General features: G+C 31.1%; 2 protein-coding genes across 3 annotated transcripts; both read left to right on the plus strand.

Annotated features, from left to right (window-relative positions):
• The first annotated feature begins 1143 nt into the window (after nt 1-1143).
• Nucleotides 1144-4823, plus strand: LOC109167279 ((3S,6E)-nerolidol synthase 1-like). Its single transcript, XM_019316292.1, has 7 exons — nt 1144-1316; nt 1430-1679; nt 1857-2229; nt 2691-2909; nt 3022-3157; nt 3269-3505; nt 4390-4823. The coding sequence occupies exons 1-7, from the start codon at nt 1221-1223 to the stop codon at nt 4687-4689; spliced, it is 1611 nt and encodes a 536-aa protein (XP_019171837.1). The 5' UTR covers nt 1144-1220; the 3' UTR covers nt 4690-4823.
• A 437-nt stretch (nt 4824-5260) lies between these two features.
• On the plus strand, nt 5261-11503 carry LOC109167277 ((3S,6E)-nerolidol synthase 1-like). 2 transcript variants are annotated; one of them, XM_019316288.1, is made up of 8 exons: nt 5261-5295; nt 8816-8886; nt 8966-9277; nt 9418-9790; nt 9901-10113; nt 10418-10556; nt 10655-10891; nt 10983-11503. In XM_019316288.1, the coding sequence occupies exons 1-8, from the start codon at nt 5276-5278 to the stop codon at nt 11292-11294; spliced, it is 1677 nt and encodes a 558-aa protein (XP_019171833.1). In that variant the 5' UTR covers nt 5261-5275; the 3' UTR covers nt 11295-11503. The 2 variants fall into 2 exon arrangements, with proteins under 2 accessions (XP_019171833.1, XP_019171834.1); XM_019316289.1 differs by lacking the exon at nt 5261-5295 and having other exon boundaries at nt 8872-8886; nt 8973-9277.
• Nucleotides 11504-15777: the final 4274 nt, after the last annotated feature.

A 15777-nucleotide genomic window follows, 5' to 3' on the forward strand; every position in this document is an offset into this window, starting at 1 on the left:
TAGTGACGCTTCAAAGGCTTATAAACTATACAATCCTGAAACTAAGAAGGTTGTTATAAGTCGTGATGTCACTTTTGATGAATATGATGCCTGGGATTGGTTAGTTAAAGATGAAAGTTCAGTTGTTATTCCTGTTGTTGAAAATATTGTTTATGAGCAACCGATTCCAGATAATGTCCAGTCTCCTTCACAGTCAGAATCGTCAATTCGACGATCTCAGCGCGAGCACCATTTACCAGCTCGCTTGCAAGATTATGTTTTGGGTCATGATAATGACCTGTCTGATGAAGAGATTATTCAATTTGCTCTCTTTGCAGATTGTGATCCTTTAACTTTTGAGGAGGCTGCTACAGAAACTCATTGGCTTAAGGCGATGGATGAGGAGATACGTGTCATTGAAAAGAATGGAACCTGGGAGTTCACAGATTTACCTCCTGAGAAGAAGCCAATTGGAGTAAAGTGGGTTTACAGAACGAAATACAAGTCAGTATATCCAACTTGAAGACAGAGACATTTCTTAAATTGAAGAAGGATATATTGGGATGACCAATACATCCAACTTGGTTTAAAGGAGGCAATATTATATAATATTATTATTATTATTATTATTAGTAATTAAACCAAGTCAAAGAATTTAATAAAAACAAACATGGGTGAGTCATGTATGTTAATGTAGAACATGTCTAGATTATAGGAGTAGTACATGGAGCATTAGCTTCCTATTTATTAGCTTTCTCTTAGTATAAATATGTGGTGTATTTTCATTTGTTAAATCATCCCAGTGAATAAACATTATTCATTCTAATCTTTCTCTCTCTCTTCCTATTTATATATTATTATATATAAATACATAGATATATTATATATAATATATATATTATATTTAATATATCTAACATCAATCTTCTTGATTTGAACCGGTCAACTATGGACAATCTAGATTGATTTATCTTATTATGATCATTTGTTGACTAGGATTACAAAAAGAGATGACTGAATTTTCTAAACTTGCCAGCCTCAACTAGGCTAAAAGTTATAACTAGCAAGAATGTATAACTTTATTTCTTTATACTTGCCTAGGCCCACATATACGATGGTGATGTTAGGGGGCTAACCCATTGGAATTCCAATAAATTGGGGGCATTCTTGAGAGAACTCAGCAACATACTTTATCTGATCAGCTATCAACCAAATTAAAGAAACCACACTTACAGAGTTCCATGGCACTCCTTCACTTGCTGCCAAATATTATCAAACCTGCGCAGAATCCAGTTGCAGTGTCTCGTGAATCCATTGCTCCCAATGCTCCTAATATGGTATGTATGTATGTATGTAGTACAATTAATATTGAAAAGAAGAATGCAATTAAATTAAGTTATATATGATTTGGTAATGCAGACTAGCTAGCTCATATATATTTAATTTGCAGGTGAAATACCAGCAGAAACGACTGGAAATGAGCCACTTGCTTGAACAAGTTCAAGAAGACAGTTTAAAAGAACTGGTGGTAATTGATTCCATGCAGCGCTTTGGTATCGATCACTACTTTGAAGATCAAATCACTCAAAGTCTGACCCAACAATACAAAGATTCTCAAACCCTTCTTTATAATGATAATCTTTACGCAGCTTCACTTCGTTTTCGATTGTTAAGGCAACAAGGCTTCCACGTCCCCGCAGGTACATACTCTGCTTCATTTTTGTTGAACCATTAATGTGCAATCCAACTATCAGTTTAGGCTTTTAGTTGAGATGGAGCACATGCTTCAATTATTTCAACTCTAATAAATTTAATTTTTTACAGTACTAAAATTAGCTGTAAAAAATTATGTTAACTCATGTTGTGCAATGTAACAGATGTATTCAACAGCTTCAAAGGTGGGAATATGAAGTTTAAGAATGCATTGTCGGAAGATATAAGGGGGCTCATGGCTTTGCATGAAGCCTCACATCTATGCATAGAAGATGAAGATATCTTAGATGAGGCGTCCATATTTACTACCAATCTTCTGTCGGCAAGACTGTCAAATTTGGATGATAGTGATGCCTTGATAGTTCAAAATACACTGCACTATCCCTATCACAAAAGCTTGGCTCGGTTCACGATAAATAATTATCTTAAAACTCGTAACTTAGAAAATGATTGGGAGAAGCTCTTAGCAGATTTAGCAAGAATGGATTTCAACGCGATGCAATGTATATACCGTGAAGAAATCCTACAAGTTTTCAAGTAAGTAGAATACTTTTCTAATGTTTTTCTTTTTTCCTGAGAAAAAACATAAATTGGCCGTTTTTGGTAACATAGTTAACTTATCAGCCAATTTTGACTTGTTGACCACTTTTAGCTGTTTGACTTGGTTAAACCGTCAATATACGTGTTTGTTTAATTGGCTTTTTGTAACCGCTTATTGTTCCAAAACGCTGAAATTCAAAAAGCTGCTTTAAGTAGCTTTTTGAGAAAATAAATAAAATACTCTTAAAGGTCATTTTGCATGTAATCAGCTAACAACTAATTTACCAAACATTTTCTACAACCAGCTGTTACTATCAGCTAGTCAAATCCATTAATGCAATCCGCTAACAGTTATTTACCAAACACCCCAAAATGTATTTTTTTAACACTGTTTTCCATTTTTTGTATTCATCGATATATATACATTTTAACTTAGCGTGTATACTTCTATCATTAAGATGGTGGAAAGAGCTTGGTTTATCAGAGGAGTTGAAGCTCGCTAGGAATCAACCGCTGAAATGGTACATTTGGTCAGTGGCAATGGCTACAAATCCAACTTTGTCAAGGCAAAGGATAGAGATAACCAAGCCAATCTCTCTTGTCTACATCGTGGATGACATTTTCGATGTTTATGGTACTCTTGATGAACTTATTCTTTTCACGGAAACAATCAATAGGTACGTAATATAACTATTTTTTTCTCAGATGCATAACAAGCTTAATATCTTATACTCTCTTAATGAAGCAATCAACAAGATGTCCTAATCAAAATCTTTTTGTGGATAATAGATGGGAAGTTGCCGATGATAAATTACCAAGTTACATGAAAATGTGTTTTAAGGTAATTCATGACACCACACATGAGATCAGCAACGTAGTTTACCAAGAATTTGGATGGGACCCTATAGACCATTTGAAAAAAGCGGTAAGCCAATAACATAATAATTTCTCTTCTCATCTAATTGCAAAGAGATAGATATAAACATTACGAAAAGTCTATAGTGTTAATCGGTGTCATGTTTTAATTTGACTACAGTGGGCAAGTTTGTGCAATGCATTTCTAACCGAAGCAAAGTGGTTTGCTTCTGGGCATTCACCAAAGGCTGAGGAGTACTTGAAAAATGGGATAATAAGCTCAGGAATACCCATGGTCCTCACCAACCTCTTCTTTCTCTTGGGCTATGGTGAATCCACTTGGAACACAGATATTGAGGGCATTATATCTTCAGTTGCTGCAATTCTTCGCCTCCTAGATGACCTAGGAACTGCAGAGGTGGATTAAAAATATTTTTGACCCAAAAATCAAATTATTTCAAAACGCAACAAAAATATTCATAACAAAATATAAAACATATTTAATTAGATAAATACTCCATAGTCCATAGTTTGAATAGAAAATACATTATAAATTAATAAACATATATTCTATATTGATATTATATTATGAATACTTTTTGTCTTTTAAGTAGATCAATTTTATGTCTTTCTAAAGTTTTTTTTTTTTTTTTTTTTATATATATACTAAAAGTACATAATTTGTGTACTGAATATACATTATTTGATAATATATAAAAAAAATCATATATTTTCAAATAATGTACTTTATATATACAAATAATGTATTTTTAATATATTAAAAAAGTAATTTTTATTTATGGTTCACACAAATGTGTGAACCATATGATCCCTCGAATAATAATTGGGGGGAAGAGGGGGTGTGCCCTTCTAAGCATTGGTACTGGGTCTTGGGCAATGATTTACATTGTCCTTGTTCATGGCCAACGTACCCTGCATCATTCAATCATGACATGTACCGCGGGTAATATTTAGGGTGTGTTTGGTTAATGGGTTTTGCCCATAGGAATGGTATGAAAGTAATTGTTATTGTTTGGTTGATAGATTTTTAGAACACTATTATCGGTTTCAAATACCCCATCAATTGCAAAATTCATACCCGAATAAAATAAGGGTTTCATTCCCCCTTTATTCATTCTCAAGCACTACTATTAGTAGTCATTCACATTCCACCCTACTACCAAACGTGTTAAATACTTTCACCAAAACTCATTACCATTACCAAGTATTCGATACCCATTCCGATTTCGATTCCGATTCCCATATGCCCGAAATGTTTTTTACTTTGTTAATTGTACACAGGATGAGGAACAAGAAGGAAATGATGGATCTTACATGGAGTACTACATTAAAGAGCAAGAAGGTTGGTCATTAAGCGATGGAAGGCAGCATGTTCTGGATAAGGTTTCCCAGGAGTGGAAGTTACTAAATAAGCACTGCCTCTCGCCAACCACAATTCCGACATCTTTCAAAACAGCTTGCCTAAATGTAGCGAGATTGGTTCCAATGATGTACGCTTACAACGACAACCATCGCCTTCCTCTCCTTGAAGAGCATGTCAAGTTCATGTTTTCCAACACCAAGGAAGACTTGATGTGGTGAAGCTGATGAAAAAAATCAGTATTCTTATATATTGTTTACTTGCTACCTAGCTGATAAATATGGCTTTGGCATTGGGACAAATTGCATCCTTTATTTCATCTTGTACGTATGTATTCTCTTCCGTTTGTAATAAATGTTTTAAAAAAATAAATGTATAATAACGTTATTAAAATTCAATATATCTTAAATTACGAGGAGCCTAACCTCGTGGCAGCGGAAATTTCGGGACATCGGCCATTCGACATATCTTTGGTCATAGTTGATATTACGGAATTGCCATTAGAATAATAGATCTGTAGAGTAACATATCTATGGATGGTACACAATTTGTTGAATTGGTAGCTTAGTCAATATAATAATGTCGTCCTAACATATCTATGGATGGTACACAATTTTTTATGTTTGATTGTTCGGAGTGGTTGGCTAACCCTCTAAACTATCTTTGTAATATGTTATCTTCTGATTTTAATGAATAGTTCTATTGTTGTTTTCAAAAAAAAAAAAAAAAAAAAAAGCTTCTCATTTGTGGAAGTTTTTTTCTGACATTTTTGCCGACTTTGATGGGAGTGGCTGACTTTAATGAGAGATGAGAGTGAAGAAATTGAGGTAATGTATTTTTATTTTAAATTTTGGTAACAATTTGAAAAAGGTGAAAAAATATAGTTTTATCTTTCAATTATTCATTATTATTGATTTTGGTTCCTAACTTTACCATAGTAACATATATCCCTAACTCTTTAAAAAAGTTGTATTTTAATCCCTAGAGCAACAAAACTATTAAACTCTAGTAAAAATTTACTTATTAGTATATAGATATTTTAAAATTTTATCATTTTAATATTATTTTAAAATTAAAGTGGAAAAAAGACGTGTGCGTGCAATGAACAATTGAACTAGGTCGATTATGGTGGCAGTCAACTAATGGCCATCCTTTGAACTTTTTTTTTTTTTTTTTTTCGAATGCTACTAGCTCTATTACACTGTAGTATCTGTTCATATACTTTCTCAACCTACTGAAACACAAAGAGCTAATAACGCCTCCACTGAGGCTCGAACTCACAACCTTCCAAATGGAAGTCCAACCCGGGTACCATTGGACCACATAGTCCTGGTGCCATCCTTTGAACTTATTTTTAATATTTTTTTAATTTTATTTTCTTTCCTTGATGACCCGCCAAAAATTCATTTTTAATTTGGGAAATGATGATTTCCCCATATTTTTTACCATATAGCATTTTTTCTTGATTTTACTAAGTTGAAAAGACCCACTAAATTTAGAAAATTGAAAAGGAGCTAGTAGTATGATTCTTTGAATTTTTAGAACTGTCTAATTTTAGATGTATTGATAGTGATGATCAAGTAACTTGAGATTTTCAATATTTATATCAACATAAACAATTGTTTAAGTACACCACTAATAATTTTAGAGAGTATTATTATTAATTAAAAAGAAAAAGAAAATAGAAATATTTTTATCACGCATTTTTTTCTCTCTCTTCCCAATTGAGTCCATGTGACTAATTAAATGCCAATCTAAAAGGCATTTCAAAGATATCATATATTTGACTCAACAATTTAGGAGATCCAATAAGCAAATTGATATATATATAGGCCCTCGAACTTTAGCTTAAAAGTCAATTAGGCCCTTAAACTTAGCTTTTTAAAAGTGCAATTACACCCATCAACAATTCATTTAAGTGCAATGAAGCCCAAAAACAAATTAATTACCTGCTATCACAGGTCATTAGGGTTCAGGCCACATTCCGACGAATTTTTTGACAAAAAAAAAAAAAAAAAGTGACCGGCGAAATTTCCGGCAAATCTGGGTCGGTTGCTGGTCACTTTTTTTGCCCGAAAATTTACCGGAAGGTGGCCTGAACCCTAATGACCTGTGATAGCAGGTCATTAACTTGTTTTTGGGCTTCATTGCACCTAAATAAATTGTTGATGGGTGTAATTGCACCTTTAAAAAGTTTAGGGGCCTAATTGACTTTTAAGCTAAAGTTCGAGGGCCTATTTGACCATTTTCCCTATATATATATATATATATATATATATATATATATATATATATATATATATATATATATATATATATATATGAATGCTACTGACTATATTACATTGTAGTATCTGTTCATACATATTTTCTCAATCTATTAAAGCACAAATGGTCAACACCACCCCCACTGAGGCTAGATCTCATGACCTCCCATTCGAGAGAGTCACTACATATCATCTGAGCTCAAGGTGCTTGGCCCGTAACATGATATATTGATCTTCTATTTTTTATCATATATAGTTTTATTTAATTTAACTGTTATGTTTGACTATAAATAGCTTCTACTTTTTTTTTTTTTTTTTGGTGAGGAGATAAAGCACAATTATTATTTAATGGTATGCACTTAGTAAATTCTGCTCATGTGTAATAGCTCGTAAACTACACTAAATCAATAAATTAAAGAATGTAACTGTATCTACTGTTGAATTAATTAATCATTGACTGACATTGCGTGTAAATGTGTAATGTTCAATATTCAATCTCATGTTGTGTTTTCGCCGGGATTTTTGCCTTGTTTGGCAATCCATGGATAGCGAATTGTGTTAGTGGTTAGCGAATATCATATTGTATTAGCGGGTTTGACCAACAGATTGTATCAGCGATTTGTAAAAATATATTTGATAAAATTAGCTGTTTAAATTAACGGTTAACATGTAAAATGACTTACATGGTATAATAATAATAATAATAATAATAATAATAATAATAATAATAATAATAATAATAATAATAATTATAATTATTATTATTATTATTATTATTATTATTATTATAAAATAATAAAAAGAAGAAGGGTAGTTGTGCTGCTCCCCTTTGTTTTTTCACTTTTTCCCACATCAATGGAAAAAGTGAGAGTTCAACCCTTGAGGCTCATTAAAGGAGCATTATAGGCTCCTCATTAATAATTTTTTTTTTTTTTTAAATAGGGGTTTTTTTTTTTTTTTTTTTTTTTGTAAGTAAAAGAAGATTCTTTTTCCAAAATGTCAATCCCAAACGCGGTCTGTTTGAGATTTAAGTGGTTTTGAGCAAATCACTGTTTTAAATTGCTTATTTACCAAACGATTGCTTTAGTGTTTTGGTTATGATTAACTGTCAAATTTCACAGATTCGTTAAAATTTTAACAGATTTGTCATTTATCAAACATCTGAAATTTGTGGTGTCAGAGAATCCTACAACAATATTATTTGTTAGAAGGAAAATGATAATTGGATTTATAGGGAATAAAATTAAATTCTCGTTTCATGCAATAATGATTTTATGGAAAAGAGAAAGAGAGAGTAGAAATTGTAGCCCATTTCATTTGATGAATCAAAGTGCAACTCTCTCTACTCATCTAAAAAGTTGCCAACACTTTTTCTAATTTTCGAAGTGTATGTTGAATTGTTGATTACCTTTTGTTCAAGTTTGTTCTACAATTTATTTGAGTGTTCGAATAAATTGTTATAATTCATTATATTTTAAAAAATTGACGTTTCAATGTTCATAATAGAAATAAAATAATTATTTTACTTTGGATGCTTATAGAATACAAATATTTTGATAATTTATATATTCCGACAAATAGATCAAATTATATATAAGAATATTCCCATGATAATAGCTAATTAGTTAATAGCCACGTACCTCAATTACTATGTATAGTGTGTTGACATATTTGTTATCATTCCAAATGAGTGGTCATACTACTTTGTAAAGTATTTGAAGAATTATAGAATAAATATTACCTTGTAAAGTATCATATGAGTGTTCAAAAGTTAAAAATTTAAAATACTGATTTGATAACCACAATTTTACATGTTCGATTTCATAACATGTATCAAATTTATTTTATTACCCGACAATACACGTGTTACAAATAAAAACGAGTGCTTTGTGCGTAAATCGTGTGCGCTGAAACATGAATGATAAGGCAACTTGCGTAATTTAATATTGCTCAATCGGTCAGCTACGTTACGCCACTGTACTAAAACGACAAACGCGGTTTTGGCATTATTTTAATTTCCACTCGTCAAATTTCTTTGAACAGATAAGCTTCTGACTTTTTTTTTTCTTTCTATAAATAGCATTCTTACACAAACACTATCCATGGTCCATGCATCATCACTTTCATACATTCATTATTCTGACACTCTTGGTAAGTTTATTATTATTTTTTAAAAAACTTTCAAGAATTCACTAGCTAGCTAGATTATAAAGTCTTTATATTTATTAAGTTGATAGTAGCTTGAGCTTGGATAAGATGAAAGCATCAGTCTGCAAGGATGAGTTTGAGCTCAAGTGCGCAGGGAGAATGGAGGAAGGGCGAAGTTTACTATACCAATTTCAAGAAGATGGTTCGCTAGTGCTACCTGTGATAGATGCGATGCAGCTTCTGGGCATAGACTACTATTTTCAAGAGCTTATCGGAGCGATTTTGGAGCGACAATATCATAAAATTAAATTTCTTTTTGATGAAACTGCTGATCTTTACGACACCTCACTTCGCTTCAGATTACTTAGGCAAGAAGGTTACTACATCTCCCCAGGTACTGGTTGACATACATCTAAAATTATTGCTTATCAAAAATCGTTTACCAACAATAATGTTAAAATGCAATTAGAAAGACTTCTTCATGAACAATACCATGTTTAACATAATAATTTTTTTTTTTTTTTCTCTTGAAAGATGTTTTCACTAGGTTCACTAGTGAAGAAGGAAAGTTTAACGAGGAGCTAAGCAAAGATATAAAGGGGTTGATGGCATTGTATGAAGCATCCCATCTTTCCATACAAGGAGAAGATATTCTTGAAGAAGCTGCAAGGTTTAGTAGCGAGTCTTTGATGGCGAATATGACCAGTCTTGATGATTGTCAAGCCATTATAGTTAAGAAAACATTACAGTATCCCCATCATAAGAGCTTGGCCAAGTTCACAGCCAAAATCATCATTGAAAATATGAGATTTGAAAATGAATGGGAAGCTAGCTTGGTAGATTTGGCAACTATGGATTATAGCATAACCCAATCACTTTATCAAGAAGAATTTCGTCAAATTCTCAGGTGAGTTGACTTTGAATTTTAGGTAATATTGTTGGCCTGGTTTTATTATTTGAATTATATATATGTTAGGTCATTTATTCTAACTACTTTTAATGAAATTAAAATTGTAGATGGTGGAAAGGGCTTGGGCTAATGGATGAATTGGCAAAAAACCGACAGCTAAAATGGTACATTTGGACATTGGCACTCACCTCTGATCCTTCCATGTCAAGAGAAAGGGTAGAGCTAACCAAGCCAATCTCCCTTGTATACCTTATTGATGACATTATTGATGTTTATGCTACATTTGATCAAATCATTCAATTTGTAGATGCCATTAACAGGTAGATAATATTCATCTCTTCGTTTGCAATTCAATTTAATCGTGAAAATACATTATTTAATTTTAAAATGAGAAAATATTTTTATGTATTCATATATAGTTATGTATGTAGCAAATATATATATATATATATATATATATATATATATATATATATATATATATATATATATATATATTGCTGTGACAGCAAAGGCCTCAATGATTAATAAGTACCATATATGTTATATATTGATAGATGATGTATCAAATATTTACTTTTAAAAAATAGGTGCAATTTACTAAATTATAATGTAATTTTATAGATGGGAAATATCTGTGGCCGAAGGATTACCGGATTATATGAAGATCTGCTTGACGGTACTATTTGACACAACTAATGATATCAGCAACTTTATTTTGGACAAGTATAGCTGGAATCCAATTGACCATCTTAAAAAAGCGGTATAAATAATACTGAACAATATATGTTTGGTCAATGCATAATATTAAAACTCAATGGTTGGATTGAGACCTTGACTATTTTATTATTATTGTCACAGTGGACAAGTTTGTGCGATGCTTATATAACAGAAGCAAAGTGGTTTGCTACCGGGAATTCACCGACGGCTGATGAGTACTTGCGTAATGGGATTATGACAACCGGAGTTCCCATGGTTCTCAGTATCTGGTTCTTCCTGTTAGGTCACGGTGCCTCCACAGAAACCACAGATATTGAAGACATTATAACTTCAGTAGGAGCAGTTCTTCGCCTCTTAGATGACCTTGAAGCTACTCAGGTAAAGTTGTTTGCCTGTAATTATGGTACGTACTGTTAATGTTGTTTCTGACATTGCACAGATGGATTTTTATGAATGAAATATATGTCAGGGTGAGAAGCAAGATGGAAATGATGCGTCATATGTTGAGTACTACGTAAAAGAAAACCAAGGTGTTTCATTAAGTGATGGAAGACAACGCGTTATGAATATGGTTTCAGAACAGTGGAAGCTCCTAAATAAACAGTGTCTGTCTCCGACTCCAATTCCAACATTTTTTAGGAAAACTTGCTTAAATGTTGCAAGAATGGTGCCGATGATGTACAACTATAGTGACACTCACTATCTACCCGTCCTCCATAAGCAAATCATGACCATGTTTTCTACAATCAATGGCGAATCTGCTGGCCTAGGAAACGACTAGGATATATAGTAAGATGAGTTATCAGATTATGCAAACAATGACCTATAGTACGTAAATTTCTTGTTCGATTTATCATAATAATAAGTTTAATTTACATTATCCCTCCTATCTATCAATGGTCAATTTGCATGTTAGAAAATAAAGTGTAATGTATACATTGCTTTAATTAAATTTTAATTGAAATCTTCACTGCAAAACTCTGATACAAATAGTGATAATCGAATATTCTTAACGTTTATATTTGTGATCATACACATATTATGAACATAATATATGATGAATGTGATTATATATATATATATATATATATATATATATATATATATATATATATATATATAGGGAAGGGATCAGGTGCGGGTGGTGCTTCCCGTGCAGTTGTACGGGTGGACTCACATTAAGCATTACACTAGCGCACTTTAAGTACACAACAGACGCACATTAAACACACAAACAAAATATATTCAGAACACAAACTCACACACCTTAAGCACAAAACTCACGCATCTTAAGCACACCCTCACGCACGTTAAGTACAAAACTCACGCTCATTAAGCACAAAAAGACACACACATTAAGTTTTAACAACAACTCACATTAAAACATTAAGTATACACTCACGCACATTAAGTACAAAATTCACACACCTTAAGCACAAGACTTACGCACCTTAAGCACAAAACTCACGCACATTAAACACAAAACTCATGCACTTTAAAGTTTCAACAACAACTCACATTAAGTACACACTCACACACATTAAGCACACAAATCACGCACCTTAGGCACAAGACTAATGCACCTTAAGTACAAAACCCACGCACATTAAGCACAAACCTCACGCACCTTAAGCACAAGACTCACACACATTAAGTACAAAACTCACGCACATTAATCACCCGCACAACCGCATGGGAAGCATTCACCCGCACTGGAATAACTTAAACATATATATATATATATATATATATATATATATATATATATATATATATATATATATATATATATATATTTATTTATTTAACATTTATCATTACACTGAAAATTATAACTAGCTAGTCGCGAATGCATAACTTTATTTTCAATCTTATACTTGTTTAGCAATAAGCGCCATATTTCTATGGTAAGATACTGATGAGAGTATTAAAAAATAAAAAATAAAAAAGTTGTCAAATAAATAGTATTTGAAAGCTTCCAACAAGTGAAATCTTTCTAATAGTATTTACATTAATAAATACGGAGTAATGAATTGGCTAAAATGAGGAAAAAAAATACATTTTTAATCGCTTAATTATTCTTTGCTAGCCATTTTAGTCCCGAACTTGTTATCGTTGTAATATTCATCCTAATTCTTTAAAAAAGTTACAGTTTTAACCTCTATAGCAACAAAATTATTAATCTCTATTAAAATATTACATTATATATTTATACATGAATATTTTAGTACTTTTTAATGTTTATTCTTTAATTATAATATTCTTTTATATATATATATATATATCTCATGGGGAAACCCAAAGATATTCTTTAGTCTTGGTATTTCATTTGTAAAATAAAAAATTTGATTTTAACGGATTCGTGTAAGGAAAATAAGGATGGTGTATCACAATTGATGGGAAGAATTTTAAGGAAGAAGGTTGTCAATTATCTATTTTACAGATCAAATATCAAAACCAAAAAGGTTACCAAGAATTGATAATAAAATTTTAAAATACTCTTGTACTAAGTAAAATTTTAATCAAGTTTAATAGTTTTATTTCTTTAGGTGTTAAAATTGTAACTTTTTTAAAGAGTTAGGAGTATGTTGCAACGAAAAAAAGTTAGGAATTAATAAAACAACAAATTAAATAAGGAACAATTGATAGATTAAAAATACATTTTCACCAAAATTATAAGAATAAACTTGGTCTAACAATTCTGGTCTCATAAATATATTATTTATCTAATTCAATTAAAACAAAATTGAATCAAGTTATTTGTATAGAATTGATTTTTGTAATGTTTAATTGTGATGGAAATAAATTTCTAAGACTAAAGATGAATCTTAAAATTAAAATTTTGAAATATAAGGACAGAATAGCAAAATCTCAATAAATAGTGAGATATTATTGTTGTTGTAAATACTCATATTGATTGTTTAACTAAGTCGAGTAATTAATAGTGGTTAAATAAGTAAAAAAGAATTAATAAACTAATTTTGTTACCAAACAAGTTCTATATGTACTTTATCATAAATGAGCGCCTTTAATATATATAGTTGGTTGTTTTGCATATGGCTAAGGATATAGATACAGACTCCTAACTCTATTCCTATTAGGCCTTCCTCCTATTAAATTTATTAGTCAAAACATCTAATATAATTTGTGATCATAATAAAATTGGGAAAAAAAAAGTTTCAAATAGGTCACTAAAATTTTTATTTTTATACAATTAGATCGTTAAACTTAGAAAGTGTGTAATTGATGAATTATCAAATAAGTAAAATATGTGCAATTGAGACATTTTTTTTAAAAAAAATTCAGCAGAATCTGATCATATTGCTCAAATGGTATGTACTACACTGCGTTTGGTTGGAATGAGAGAATTAGGGAAGAAAGGAGTTGTAACTCCGTGAAAAAAAAAAAAAGAATAAAGTGAGAGTTTAAATTACATTGTTTGGTAGGAAAGAATAGAATTTTTATGAATTGAAAATGAAGAAGTAAATAAAGACTAAAATGTCCTTGTATAATAATAAAATAAGGATAAAATGGTAATTTATCATGAAATAATGACAATTCCACAAAATGTGGAATTGCAATTCCTAGGAGGGACATAATAAAGCCAAGCACCTTGTGCTCAAATTGCACCTCTGTGGTTCCCCTTGAGGGAAGGTCACAGGATCGAACCCTGATTTTGGGGTCTTGACTCTTTGAGCTACAATAGATACAGAAAGTATAGAACATATACTACCTTGTAATAGAGTCAATATTATTCAAAAAAAAAAAAAAAGGAGGGACATGATCGGGGCGGAGCTACAGTGGGATAGCTATCCCCCCCTCCACCCACCCCCACCCCCACCCTCACACTATATATAGCCCTTGTAAATATATATATGCATATAGTACATGTTTTAGTATAAGTACAAGAAAACAAATAATTAGTATAAGTACAAGAAAACAGATAAATATACACAAGAGATGGTAAGGGGTTACAATTCTTGCTTCAACACAGTTACATTTTAATTGACTTTGCTTCAACACAGTTAAATTTTGACTTTATTTCAACACAGTTTGACTTTTAAAATATTAATAGTGAGATTCACACACACACACACACTCTCTTCTTAATTGTTTCATTTTTTTTTTTCAAATTATCTATTTTGTTTTAATGTTTCGCCTCAACTGGAAAAATTTTCTGGATCCGCCCCTATACTAAATAACCCATTAGAGTTGTTTTTTCCTCTACCATACTAGTTGAGAGTAGAGATTGAAATGTTTTTAACCCAAATTGCATAAAAAAGAAGTCAGAAAAATATTTCAATTACACATGTTTTACTTATTTGATGGTTCAGTTACACATTTTTAAATACAATGATCCAATTGTGTAAAAGCGATAAATCTAATAGTCTATTTGAAACTTTAAAAAAAAAAAAAAAAAAACTGATATTGTTATTACCTTAGTGTTAATGTTTTTTTTTTGAAAACCAAATAGCAAGATTTTATTAAATCAAACGAGCAATACAATTCGGAATAACAGAAATCCAATTAAGCGTACCAGTTTGCAAACGAGTCGCTCTAGACAAAGCATGAGCACACTTATTCACTGGGGTAAGAAATATAATGAAAAGACACTAATATATAATGTGTATATATTATTATTATTGAAAAAAATAAGAAAATATATGGTGGATGCATGTGCATAGTAACAATAGTGGAAAAGATAATGGAAGTTGTAACGGTTTTGTCGAAAAATTGTAAAGTGCAACTTTTAGAGCATAATGTATAAAAAACTTAACAAATAAATAAATAAATGGTATAACCTTCATTCACACTTATTAGCCAATTTTAGCTTATTTGACCACTATTACTAGCTATTTGATTTTGTTAAACAATCAATATGAGTGTTTGATTAATTATCTTTTTGTAACAACGTATTGTTCCAAAACGCTAAAATTCAAAAAGATGCTCAAAGTAGCTTTTTGATAAAGTCATTTATATGTAATCAGCTAACAGCTAATTTACCAAACACTTCTCTATAATCCGCTAATATTATCAACTAGTTAAATTAACTAATACAATCAACTAACCGCTATTTACCAAACACTCCATTATAATTTTAGAAAAAAAAAAAAAAAAAAAAAAAAACGAGTGGTTTGTGCGTAATTCGTAAAACGTGAGTGCTGAAACACGTTTGGGAAGAAGAGTGAGTGCTGAAACATGAATGATTGAATGATATATAAGGCAACTTGCGCAATTTAATATTGCCCAATCCAATGAATCCA

This window comes from Ipomoea nil, unplaced genomic scaffold (genome assembly GCF_001879475.1).
Source record: "Ipomoea nil cultivar Tokyo-kokei standard unplaced genomic scaffold, Asagao_1.1 scaffold3147, whole genome shotgun sequence".
Lineage (NCBI taxonomy): Eukaryota > Viridiplantae > Streptophyta > Magnoliopsida > Solanales > Convolvulaceae > Ipomoea > Ipomoea nil.

Excerpts from the sequence above, each read along its gene's own strand:
- LOC109167279 (XM_019316292.1), top strand. The coding sequence starts at position 1,221 with ATGGCACTCCTTCACTTGCTGCCAAATATTATCAAACCTGCGCAGAAT. Across the intron at positions 2,230-2,690 it reads GAAATCCTACAAGTTTTCAA|ATGGTGGAAAGAGCTTGGTT; the intron begins GTAAGTAGAATA and ends TCTATCATTAAG. Across the intron at positions 3,506-4,389 it reads ATGACCTAGGAACTGCAGAG|GATGAGGAACAAGAAGGAAA; the intron begins GTGGATTAAAAA and ends AATTGTACACAG.
- LOC109167277 (XM_019316288.1), top strand. The coding sequence starts at position 5,276 with ATGAGAGTGAAGAAATTGAG. Across the intron at positions 5,296-8,815 it reads ATGAGAGTGAAGAAATTGAG|CATTCTTACACAAACACTAT; the intron begins GTAATGTATTTT and ends TTCTATAAATAG. Across the intron at positions 9,278-9,417 it reads AGGTTACTACATCTCCCCAG|ATGTTTTCACTAGGTTCACT; the intron begins GTACTGGTTGAC and ends TTCTCTTGAAAG.